The sequence below is a fragment of the Manis pentadactyla genome, chromosome 11 (assembly GCF_030020395.1).
Source record: "Manis pentadactyla isolate mManPen7 chromosome 11, mManPen7.hap1, whole genome shotgun sequence".
Lineage (NCBI taxonomy): Eukaryota > Metazoa > Chordata > Mammalia > Pholidota > Manidae > Manis > Manis pentadactyla.
This window is the reverse complement of record NC_080029.1, coordinates 49,970,751-49,984,343: the sequence shown is the minus strand read 5'-3', so window position 1 is coordinate 49,984,343 and position 13,593 is coordinate 49,970,751. Positions and strand designations below refer to the sequence as shown.

General features: G+C 38.4%; 1 protein-coding gene across 1 annotated transcript; it reads left to right on the top strand.

Moving 5' to 3' along the window:
* The first annotated feature begins 1,452 nt into the window (after positions 1-1,452).
* On the top strand, positions 1,453-4,956 carry ARF6 (ADP ribosylation factor 6). The gene has a single exon (XM_036917145.2). It carries the CDS (start codon positions 1,749-1,751, stop codon positions 2,274-2,276), a length of 528 nt encoding a protein of 175 aa, XP_036773040.1. The 5' UTR covers positions 1,453-1,748; the 3' UTR covers positions 2,277-4,956.
* The last annotated feature ends 8,637 nt before the right edge of the window (positions 4,957-13,593 follow it).

The following is a 13,593-nucleotide window of genomic DNA, read 5'->3' as shown; positions in this document are numbered from 1 at the left end:
CCTTTAAAAAAAAAATTTCCTGTTTTTGCTCCCCTTGGGTTTCGAGTTTTTTAGGCTTTCACCTTCTTTTAAGTCAAACTTGTCACTAACCATTTGATACAAGGTTTCCTAAAGTCTTCCACAAACATTCTGTTATTTCAACCTCAAGTGGGTGCAGAGAGCAAGGTCAGTATTACACTGTTTACACACGAGATAACAAACGCAGCAAGGTTAAATGCCTAGATCCTGGCCAAAGATGTAGTCTTTCTGATTCTAAATCCTATGCTAAGACTGTTTCATATAGGCTTCTTAAAGTATGGGATGGGTGGGTGAGAAGCTTCTGCTAATCACATTAAAAGTGACATTTAAACTTGAAAAGATATCACCTTCTAAAAAGTTGAAAACGCGGCAAGGCACGGGAACTCTTGATAATACTTTTAAAGAAACATGGACTAGTCCTGACGAGATGGCTCAGATACTCCAAAGAAAGGCATCCAAGCAAACCCAAGCCTAGTAAAAGCGCCACACTGGCAGATTTCACACAAGTGGCCCGACGTGTCTTCCAGGAAACACACAGAAAACGAGAGACAAAGGAAGCCACGGAGGAGTTGGGGTAAAGGTAAAAACAGCGGGTAGGGCTTCCCTGGAACACTGGGGGCGCGCGAAGCCTAGGAGGCCAGGAAGGGAACTCGTGGAGCATCGGGCGGACACTGAGGTCTGAGAACAGGCCTGGAAGCAGCGGGAGGAGGCGTTCGTCTGGCGAGCAGGCTGCCCGCGGGCCCCACCCAGCGGAGCTCCCCAGCGTATTTACTTCTCTGATTCGAGTCGCGGTGGAGGCACAAGAGGGCGCGTAATAGGTAAGGAGAGAAGGGAAGAGACTAGAGCAGCGACAGGAGGGCGAGGGTCAGAGTCCAAGTTTCGCGGGTCTGGGGGCTGAGCGGCCCTGTGAGCCGGCCGAGCCGCCGTAGTCCCGCCCCTCCACGCGTGGCGCCCATGACGTTTGGCGCGCGGGCCGCTCTCTTTACAGAGGTCGCTCTTGTCTGAACGGTCGGCCTCTGCTGCGCCTGCGTGGTGGGGAGGGGAAGTGAAGCGGTCTGTTCGGCGCCTTTTCCGGCGGCGGCGGCGGCAGAACTGGGAGGAGGTGGTGGAGGCCGGAGGTAGCCCTCGCTCGGGGCGGCGGCTGGAGGTAACCTCCTGGGCCGAACTGGAAAGGTGGGCCACCTCAGTTTCCGTCTCCCTCTAGCTTTCGGGCAGTAACTCCCTTTTTTCTTAATGTTTCTCTGCAGGGAGAGCACCGAGTTCCCGCGAGGATCAATGACCTGACGAGGCGCCAGAGCCGAACTGACTCTCGGGTGGCCTGGGTCGGTGGTGAGCCCGGCGGTCGGACCGGCGAGCGAGCCAGAGGGCCGCAGTGTCCCGCGGCGGAGAGAGGAGAAGGCGGAGGAGCGGGTACCGCGGAGGCGCTCGCGCGGCGCCTGCGGGGGGAAGGGCAGTTCCGGGCCGGCCGCGCCTTAGCAGGGCGGCGGCTCTCCCGGCGCAGACGCAGGGCCCCGGCGGCGGCCACGAGTGGGGAAACCAAGTTGTGCGGTCGGTGATGCCTGAGTGAACGGCGGGCCCGGGCCCCTGCCCCGAGGAGGCAGCTCCCACGCAGGCCGCACGGGTGCCCTCGCGTCCGGGAGGCTTCGTTTCTGTTTGGCGGCGGCAGCGGTGTTGTTGGCTGAGGGGACCCGGGACACCTGGATGCCCCCGGCCCCGGCTCCTCCGACGCGATGGGGAAGGTGCTCTCTAAGATCTTCGGGAACAAGGAAATGCGGATCCTCATGTTGGGCCTGGACGCAGCCGGCAAGACAACAATCCTGTACAAGTTGAAGCTGGGCCAGTCGGTGACCACCATCCCCACCGTGGGTTTCAACGTGGAGACGGTGACTTATAAAAACGTCAAGTTCAACGTATGGGATGTAGGCGGCCAGGACAAGATCCGGCCTCTCTGGCGGCATTACTACACCGGGACCCAGGGTCTGATCTTCGTAGTGGACTGCGCCGACCGCGACCGCATCGACGAGGCCCGCCAGGAGCTGCACCGTATAATCAATGATCGGGAGATGAGGGACGCCATAATCCTCATCTTCGCCAATAAACAGGACCTGCCTGATGCCATGAAACCCCACGAGATCCAGGAGAAACTGGGCCTGACTCGGATTCGGGACAGGAACTGGTATGTGCAGCCCTCCTGTGCCACCTCAGGGGACGGACTCTACGAGGGGCTCACATGGTTAACCTCTAACTACAAATCCTAATGAGCATTCTTCACCCATCCCCCGGAAGGAGAGAAATCAAAAACCCATTCATAGGATTATCACCACCATCACCTCTTTCAATTGCCACATTCTCCTCTTTTGAATTTGAACTCTGGAGTTACTGTTCTTACGGTTTGGGCGGGGGTTAGGGGTTTTCTTTTTATTTTCTTTTTTCTTTTTTCCTTTTTTCCTTTGCTTTAGGACGCCCTGATAAACGACATTTGACGTGAACACAAAGTGCTAGATGCTCTTGCCGACTTCCAGCAAATGGGATGGGGGTAAAATAAGTCTGGTAAAGTCCTTTATAATAATGGTTTGATTTTTTTTTTTATTTTGAAAGAATCTTTTTTTTCCCAGTGTATGCTTTTTTTTCTTTTTGCCCACTTTATCACTTGCTGTAGATGGCTTATTTTGCATTCATGCAGACTATGTTGCGAGTCTGTTTCATCTAGTAAACTGAAAATTATTGCTTAATCAAACTGCCGTTTGTCTTTTATATTTAAGGCCTTTTCCCCTCCCTTATGAGTTCTAACTTAGTGATTTTCAAAATGTGACGTTTTATATCGAAGACCAGTATAGCAAACTTAGCCCATAGTGGCAGAAGTGAGTAATACCATTGTAATATGTTCCAGTAGCACATAAGTGTGTTAAACAGGTAATGTAAGAAGTTCTTTGAAATGTCAGCTATTAAGTTCTGAAACATACATCATGCATGAGTAGGGATAAAACTCAAGTTCCCCATTACATAGTTAACACTGCATAAAAATACGAAAGTGTAACCTGTCGAGGACAGACTTTTTTCACTGCAAAGTTAGTTAACTTTGCTATGTTTTCCATCTTCTAACTTTAAAGATACATTCTTCCCAGAAAATGGAGCAATAATGGTATATACCACACACAGATGAAATATTTGTAGATATTTTAAGTGATTATGGGGTGAAACTGGAATATATACTTTACCGTATTTCAACTGTTTAAGACCAATAATTTAAAAATTACTAGAATGTTTACTTTGTTCATTAAGCATTTAACAATTCAAATAATATGCACATTTTACCTAGTGGAAAACCACACATTCCAGTTGTAACATTACAGCAACTGATTAGTGCAAGTCTATTTTTATAGATGAATGATCCACATCTCCATTAATTAGAACACTGGAAAAGATGTTTATAAAAAAGGTAATTCTGTTTGATTGTAGGATTAACTCATGCAAATAGATATCCTGTTGGTTCAATAATACACTATCTCTTAAGGAAGGAAATGTGATGAATGAATGAAGTGTAGGTTTGAGGAATGAACAAAGGGGAAGAAGCAGGATGAAAAGAACCTACAGATGACAATGAATGTAAAACTTTTTTCTTCAAGGGTAAGCCATGTGCTCACTGGTGATATCCAGATCCTAACAAGATTACTTGCTTAGCTGGTTAGGACCAGTAACCAGATGTTAATGCTTGATACAATATTGTGAAGCAGCATCTGGTTCTTATATAGCCTTAAGGATTAGTTTTAGAGATCCTCAAGGAATTAAGCTTAGGGAACTTAAGAAATGTAGACTGCAAAGGTAGTATACAAGAAAAGATGGAGAGGGTTTTGTTCATGAGGGTGTCTGAAACCTGAAACTGAGCGGGATATCATGGTATATAGTTGGACAGTACCGGTCCTTCATGCTTTGGCCATATTGTATGATGGAGCTTTTACCAAAGATGTATGAGAAAAATAAGGCTATAAAAAACTATTCAAAGTAAAACTCTTGAACAAACATTTTACTTAAGGCAGATGAGAAAAGGTGCTACGTTGTAGGCTCCTCATGGTGCAGAGGGATTTTTTAATTCAAAATGCAACTAAGGTACAATGTTTTCAGTTTCACTTCAGTATCTCTGGAAATGAAGCTGATGGATACATCTAAGAACATTTTAGTTGCTTTTAAAATTCCTAAAGCTCCACCATAAATCTAATGCTTAGTGTTTTAAGTGATTACATTTTAAGGTACCTAAACATGGGTTATGCAAATATCAATGCTATAGTAACATCCTGAAACAAGACAAGCACAAAGGTATAAATGCCTAAACTGGAGGAAACTTGAAACCCTCATGTTAAAATTCTTAAATGTAGTATTTCTAACTTGTGACAGATTGGTAGGCAGCCATTTTTTTGTCTTAAAATAACTGGGGGCATAGTTAAAATTTTATACATCAAGTGATTGTTATTGAATGTTGCAGGTGAGATGTGGTTATTTTTAGTTTATTTGAAATGTCTAACTGAAGAGGGGGAGGGGAAAGCAAATACTTGAATTTGGAAAACCCTAAACCTTTTCGTAAGAAATCGTACTTTTCAGTTACATTTTCTTTAAAGACACGAAAGGTTGATAACTGATGTAGTTAAATTGAACCATAACCATTGGTAATCATGGGGCAGGTAATTGCAGCCTGCAGAAGTTATAATTAAGAATTTAAAAATAAGATCCTGAAGTTTTTGTTTAATTATATCAATTTCTGTATTTATATGAATTTATAAACAGTAAGTTTTGAATGAAATTAATCTTGTCTAATATAAGTAAATGAGTCTGTAGACTGTGATCTCCCCAAACTAAAAAGTACAGTACTTGGAATTGTGTTCTTAATGGTTGTAGTGTTGGTAAAGCACTAATATGCAGAAAATAAAGGAATTACCCAGTGCAGTTTCTCATGTTATGTTACTCATTTGAACTAGATTAAGTGGGACATGTGGTGTGTTGGGCCATGTTATTCTCCAGGGACATATGGTATAAAGTGAGTTAATTTGGGAGTCACCTAGCTTTTATAAGAACAAAAAGAAGTCAGTTTGGTTCTAGTAATGCTGGCAGTATAAGGAGGTTTTGCCCTCATTTCGTTCCACCAAACTTAGTAAGATTCCATGATAATTTAGGACACAAAAGCTGAAAAATTTTTTAAGTTAAGGTTAGATAGCAGTTTTTATTATGCTGTTTTTTCAAATTCACAACCTTAGTGTTTTCAGGGCTACAGAACTGTTCTATGTAGAATTTGGCCTACAGAGTAGTCTTAACTCTGGACAATTAACTTTTGGATTTTAAAGTTCATCTTTCAGAAGCCAAAGTTGCTTGTTTCGTAAGAATGACTATTGTAGCCATTTAGAAGTTTAAGCAGTAGATGAAGAATAAATTGTTGGATAAAAGGGTTTTAAAACATTTCCTGTTTTGTAAGCATTTCCTCTTTTTTCAGCAGTTTTCGCAGTTTGATTTTAGAATATTTTAGTGTGTCCCCTAAATGATTTAACCCCTACAATGTTATTATATTTAGTACCGTGATTTATTAATGGCTATCAGAAACCAATTTGTCAGTGATAGCAGTAGAAAAGATTTTGCTCATTAATGGGTTTTTATGTTTTAATGTAAGTTTGGAAATATGGTAGCCATAATCTGAATGGTAAAGCATACTGAATTTCCAAAGTTACCACCTCAAGACCTGCCCAAGTGTATATCAGGGTTATGGTAAGGCAAATCTTGTCTCTTTCCTTGTAGGTAAAAGTTGTAAAACCACATAGCAATGAAAAATAACTTTAAAGTGTGACTAATTGCTGAGCATAATGGATTTGGAGTATAACAGTAAAATCTAGCCTTTTGTTTTATTTATACTAAATGGTAAAGACAAAGTAGAAAAGATTACAATATTAGAAGTGTATAGAAAGAAAATGTTGGGAGATGGAGCCATAGAAGAGGTAAAGAAACTCTTCCCTTCTTTGCTTAACTTTAAAGTTGCCAGACTTTCTACAACAGAGAATATAATAACTAATATTATAATAATCTTGGTAAGATAATGGTGTACTTACACTTACCGTGCAAGCACCTAGTAACATATAGTTACCAAGTCACTATGTTGTACAACTGAAACCAATATAATACTATATCAACTTTATTCCAATAAAATTTTTTTGTTAATTACAAGTAAAAAGTAAAAAAAAGTTGCCAGACTAGATTAGTGAGTTGAATGAATAGGGAATACATACTTCAAGTGAGATCAAAGAGGCAGAGCAGGTCTATAGAGGGGTTTGGAATGGCAATTGAAGTTGTTATATAAGTTAAAGTAATGGTAAACTTCCATGGATTTAGTCTATAAGAAACAGCTGCTTTTTGACCCTTTTTTCCCTTATTTAAAATGTTTTATGACTACTTGAAACAATTTAAAAACAAAAGTGTTTGTCAATCTTATCATTAAATATCTTTTCATTTGTTTAATTATTTTGAGTATGTTTTTCCTCTATAGTATTTGTTTTATAAATGTGAGGGTAAATTTATTTACTGAGAGCCTACTAATATGCCCGGCAATGTTCTAGATATAGAAGATACATCAGTGAAAAAAATAATCTGCCTTCATAGTACCTATATTGGTGGGTGGGGTGGGAGTGGCATGACAAAAATGATATATAAATTAAATGTCAGGTGATATGCTATGTACTATACAATATGTTATATATGTTTATAGGGGGGACAGGTAGGAACTGTCTTAGGAGGTCTCATTGCAAAGGTGACATTTGAGCAAATACTTGAAGAAAAATTAATATTGTTGGAACTGGCATGATAACAAAAAGATACGTAATGTGTAAAGCAGGAGTGGGGAGACTGATCAAGTGCAAATCTAGTGGCAGCCTATTTTTATGAGGACTGAGCTAAGAATGGTTTTTATATTTTTAAAAGATTTTTAAAGATTATGAAAAAACAAGCATTCAAATATGACAGAGACATTATTTAGCCTGGAAAACCCAAAATATTTTTACTATGTAACCCTTTATGAGAAATGTTTGTGGCCCCAGATCTAAAGGTCAACTTTAAAAATACTACCCAAATATATAGGAAATCTAACAATTTAAAAGACGATTGTTAAATGAATTAGAATAGTCAAAACTTTAGGAAACTTTAAGATCACATTTAGTGATCTTAGAGATTTGTTATTGATTAGACTAACCTGGATTTTTTTCCACAAAACAAGCTAAAAAGTGTAAAATCAGTATTTTTCTTTCAGTTTCATTTTTAGTTTTCTTTAAAATTTTATGAATCATTTCATTAAAAACATTTCCCTTCTTTTTACAGTAGTATTACTTGTCTTTATATGTTAAGTGTGTTTCTTTGTTAAAGTCCCCTCTCCTCCAGATAACCTAGATTAGCTTGGAGTAGGTTCAGATAACATCACTGAACTTTTATTTAGTTGGTATGACTGTAATCAAGTCCTGAGTCCAGTATTTTATATTATGAAACATTGTAGGAGGAAGTGTTTTATTGGAGACTAGTATGCTGTGTGGTATTTGGTTTCTTCTGTTATTCCTCTAGCCAGTATAAACTAGGAAAACTAATTCACTTCACATATGAATTATTTCTTGCCTACAGAGGTAGTATAGTAAGATGTGGGAATCTATATTTTAAAAGAGAAACTAAACAATCATTTAGCAGGAGTTATGGAAGTAAGCTTTATGGAGGACATTTATAAATGGGTTTTAAAAAATAAATGTACTTATAGATCATAGATCTATGTGAAGCTGATAGATTCATGGCCATAAAAGCTGTTTCCCATTACAGCTGATAGACAGGCCTGAGAACGCATAGCATATGAGAGGGAAGAAAAAAACATTTGTTAAAGGAGTTACAGAAGCAGGGATTTGGATCTTTTGAGGTTTATTCTAATATGGCAAGCCAAGGTGCTTTCTCTCCATATCTTTCTATTTCTAAAAGTCTTGTGAATAAGCTCCAGGTTGGAGATAGGCCTGAAGACATAGTTGGAAAACATTCTAAGAGTAATAGCATTTTTTTAATGTTTGCCATGTTTCAAGGCATTGTTCTAAGCATTTCATACATATTAATTCTCTTAGTAATCACAACTATCTTGGGAGAAAGGGCTCCCATTTTATACTTGAGAAAACTGAGGCTCAAAGAGGTATATGTTAATAAGTAGTAGAGCCAGACTTTGGACTCAGGTAATCTGTACTATACTGTTGAGTGTAACTGTGGTGAATCACTGGTCTAATAATATTTTGTGTGTGTGTTAATGAGGTACTAAATATATTTTGTAAAAATATTTTACAAAAACTTATTTTGAGTAATATCCCAATTTTTTATTTTATCATCAACAGATTTTGAGTTCCTCTAATTTGAGTATTCTGTATAATGGAGCACATAGGATTAGACTCTGAGAAATTTTTTTCTGTAAAAATCACACGTGTGACTATTTGATGAACTGAATTTTACAGATCACTGTGAAAAATAGGAAAAGTAATAGTTTTCACTGAGTTGATTATTTGCATGCTTATTTACATATAGGCTCCTTTTGAGTTAAAAAAAAAGTTTTAGGAAACTTAGAGTGCACAATTTACATTGTGTATCTAATAAATTTATAACCACAGACATTTCAGGTATTGCCAACAAGTGAATAGCTTGCTTTTTAGATCCCATTACAGCTCACTTTTTACAAGTGAGATCTACTTAAAGAGCACTATACACTCCTCGCAGCAAGAGCCTGGAGTCTAGGGTTAGCTAGAATGCTTTCATCATGTAATTTGGAGTTTAAGCTGGGACTTAAGAGTAAAAATTGATAATTTTGGAAAGACAAAAAATGCCTTATTTAAAAATCCTGTTTTATTGTCAGTAATTTCTATATGAGGTAGAAACTTTAGGCTAGGTAAGACATACACATGAAATGTTCAAAGTAAGCAATCAAGTACTCTATCAAATGCTAAACAGAGGAGACATTATATTGTGGGCTGGGATGAGCTAGAGAAGGCCAGGAGGAATTGAGTTGGACCCACAGAGTCAGGAATTATATTATTGCATGTTCATTGTGTGCTAGGTATTGTTGTAAGTGCATTACATGCATTAACTCATTTAAACTGTGTAAACAAAGGTGCAAGGGTAGTGATCTACATATAGTATTTGGGAGATAGAAGGTAGGTTTGCCAAATTCAGCAAATAAAAATACAGGGTGCCCAGTTAAATTTCAATTTCACATAAACAGTAGTTTTTAGTACAAGTATTACACAAGTAACAGTAGAATTAGATACTAAAGATCGTTGTTTATCTGAAATTCAAATTTAATGGTGTAGTTGATATCTGCAATCCTGTGTTTGACTTGAATGTTAGAGGAGTAGATAAGGTTCAAAAAGGAAGTAAAAAAGATTCCTGGAATGATAAAAAAAAAAAAAAAAAGACTCTTAGAAGGCCTCAAGAGCTAGACCAAATAGTTTGGATATTGTTTTGTGTGTAATGGAAGCCACCAAATTTTTTAAGTATTGCTATTGTAGGAGAGAATCACATGTTTAGGATATTAGTTTAGTAGCTTTGTATAGAATCATGCATCAGGGATAGAAGCTGGAAGAAAGAAGTCCCTTCAAGAGATTTAATTCAGGTGAGAAAATGAGGATCAAGTATAACAGACAAAATGAAAACAAGTAAGATAAAATAAGTTGGTAGACATATATTACTTGTGGAGGAAGAAAGAATTAAAGATTTTGATCTTTAATTTGTATGTAAAAGATAATGATAGCATCTTTGATAGAAAGGAACCAGGATATACAGTAGATATGAATACAGACACTTTGTAAGTGGGTAAAGTATCTCATTTGCCATCTTCAAAACTTGAGTCTGTTAGGCACACTCTCTTTGGTAACTATTCTTTCTTAGAGCAGTGCTGTCCAAAATAAATATAATGCAAGCCACATGTGTAATTTAAAATACTTTAGTAAGTCACACTTTAAAAGTAAAAAAAAAAAGGTGAAATCAATTTTAATAATATATTTTATTTAACCCAATATATCAAATACATTATGTCACCAGTATAAATAATTTTAATGATATATTATACATCCTTTACTTCACACAAAATCTTCAAAATCCAAGTGTATATTTTATACTTGAAGCACATCACACTCTGGACTAGCCATATTCCAGCGCTTAAAGCCAAATGTGGTTAGTGGCTATCAAAGTGCACACAGTTCATTCTTAGAGGATGGTCATTTCTTCCTAATACCATGCCCACAATTTCAGTGCCTGAACGGAAGAGTACCAGTTAAGATCACTGAGGTATCAGGACCTTTCTAGGCCAGGGACTGGCAAACTATGGTCTTTGAGCTAAATGTTGTCTACTGCCTGTTTTTTGTAAATAAAATTTTATTGGAACATAGCCTTGCACATTTATCTGTGCATTGTCTATGGCTGCTTTTGTGCCACAACAGCACAGCCTAAAACATTTACTATTTGGTCCTCTGTAGAAGAAATTTGCCAATACCTTTCTAGACCCCAAACTAAAGTTTCAGGTATCAAACACATACTTCATACATTTAAAAGAGTTTGGAAAGATTAATATTGAAATGATTAACAGGTAATGTATATATTGATTCATTTGTTCACCAATCATTTACTAGGTTTCAGGCACTGTACCAGGCCCCATAAGCATGAATAAACTAATGTCCTTAATCTTCAAGAAGTTCAAAGCTAGTAGCAAAATAGAGATGTGTGTGCAGATAATTACAAAGATATGCCGTAATAGTGCACTGAGTATATACCACTGAGGCACCTTCCCCTGTCTAGGAAATGGGAGGTAGTCTGAAAAATGGAAGGCTTTGGAAGAATCTGAATCTTGAAGGATAAGTAGGAGTTATTCAGATAACTAAGAGGTGGGTGACATTTTAGGCAGCAGAACAGTTATGTGCAAAAGTCAGTAATGTGACACCATCGAAAATAGACAGCATATTATACCTGGACTGCTGTGAGATAGAGATGGAAAGACGGTCAGGGACTGGATCATGAAGTGCCTTTTTGAGGAACTTTGGATTTTATAATTTGGGTGCTGGGAAAATCTTGTGGGATTTGTAAGTACAAAATTTCATTAGGTTTACATTTTACGAGAGCTTACTGACTACTCTGTAAAGGATGAGTAAAGATCTTAGGCAAAAAACCTATTGCAGATTAGGTGAGAGAGAATTCCCTAATTGAATGGCTGTGGTGGTGAAGAGGAGAGAACACATTTGAAAAATACTTGAATGACCATTTTTCAAAGTATGTTCTATATGACTGATCACAGAAGAAAATTCTTAGAAAAAAGACTTCTGAGCTATGTGGAAAACACTTAATATTATATCTGCATTTGAGGTTCACAAGGCACTTGAGCAATATATTGAAGGTTCTTAAAGTCCTGCTTTAACCCAGCATTTCCCAAGTCATTTGATCACAGAACAAATACCCATCACTATCCATATTTCTGGAACAATGTTCCAAGGACTATAGTTTGGGAAACCCTATTTCAAAGACAGAACCAACAAGGTTTGGGTAATTGAATAAGAGGAAACAAGGGGTGAAGTCAATGTGAGTGACTGCTAATGAAGGTTACATTTATAAAGATTATAAATCAGAAGGAAATAAGCAAGTTTAAGGGGAGGAAAGAGATTACATGCCCAGTTTTCACAGCAAGTTTTAGTGTGTACGGCATAGACATCCACATGGAAATGTCCAGTAGATAGGTCAGGAGACATCTAGTCTACAGATACAGGTTTAGGACTTAGCTTGTAAAGAGCTTTTGAAACTAGATGCTAATGAATTTCCTGGGAGTGAGAAGAATAAAGGATAGAGGATGGAATATCTCCCTGGGGTACACCAATGTTTAAGCGGTGGATAGAAGACGAGGGTGCTAACAGAGAAGCCTCAGAAGAAATGGGAGAGAATATCAATGATGTGATATCTTACAGGGAGATCGAGAAGGATGAAGTTCAAAATAAATTCTTTAGAATTGACATTAGAAGTTCATTGGAACCTGCCTTGGGTAGGTTGAGTGAACTGGTCACAAACTAGTTTGCAATGAAAAAGGTGAGACAGTAAAGAAGGAGCTATTAGCAATGTTCCAAAAAGCTGGAGATGAAAGAATGACCATAGATGTTAAAGTTGTGATAGTCAGAAGGAGATGCATGTGGAATTACACAGGCACACCTTCTTTCATTGCACTTCAATTTATTGGGCTTTGCAGATCTTGCATTTTTTACAAATTGAAGTTTTGTGGCAACCCTTCATAGAGCAAGTCTGTAGGTGCCGTTTTTTCCAAAGCATTTGCTCACTTTGTGTCTTCATGTCATATTTTGTGGTAATTCTTACAACCAATCAAACTTCTTCATTATTATTATATTTATTATGATGATCTGTGACCAGTGATCTTTGTTATTACTATTGTAATTGTCTTGGGGTACCATGAATGAACCATGCCCATGTAAGACTGTGAACTTAATTCATAAATGTGTTTGTTCTGACTATACTACCTGGCCATTCTCCTCTCTCTCTCCCTTTCCTCAGGCCTCCCTATGCCCTGAGACAGAACAATATGAAAATTAAGACTGTTAATAACTTTACAATGACTTCTGTGTATTGAAGCAAAGAGTCACACATCTCTCACTTTAAATCAAAAGCTAGAAATGGTGAAGCTTAGTGATGAAGACATATCGAAAGCTAAGACAGGCCAAAAGTTAGGCCTCCTGTACCAGTTAGCCAAGTTGTGAATGCAAAGGTGATGTCCTTGAAGGAAATTAAAAGCACTGCTCCAGTGAATGCACAAATGATAAGAAAGTGAAACACCCTACTGTTGATATGGAGAAATTTTCACTAGTCTGGATAGAAGAGCAAACCAACCACATTCCCTTTAACCAAAGCCTAATCCAGAGCAAGGCCCTAACTCTCTTCAGTTCTAGAAGGTTGAGATGTGAGGAAGCTGCAGAAGAAGAGCTGGGAGCTAGCTGAAGTTGTTGCTGAGGTTTAGGGAAATAAGCTCTCTTCATAACATAAAAATGCAAGGTGAAGCAGCAAGTGCTGATGGAGAAGCTCAGCAAATTATCCAGAAGATCTAGCTCAGATAGTGAAGGTGGCTACACTAAGCAACAGATGTCAGTGTAGACACAGCTTCTGTTAGAAGAAGATGCCATCTAGGACTTTCATAGCTAGAAAGGAGAGGTCAATGTCTGGCTTCAAAGCTGTAAAGGACAGGCTGACTCTCTTCTTGGGAGCTAAAACATCTGGTGACTTTAATTTGAAGTCAATGCTTATGACCATTCTGAAAATCCTAGGACCCTTAAGAATTACTCTAAACTTACTCTGCCAGTACTCTATAAATCAAACAACAAAGCCTGGATGACAGCACATCCATTTACAACATAATTTACTGAATAGTTTAAGCCCACTGTTGAGACCTATTGCTCAGGAGAAAGATTCCTTTCAAAATATTACTGCTCATTGACAATACATCTGGTCACTCAGGAGCTCTGATGAACATGTAAAAGGAGATTAATGTTGTTTTCATGC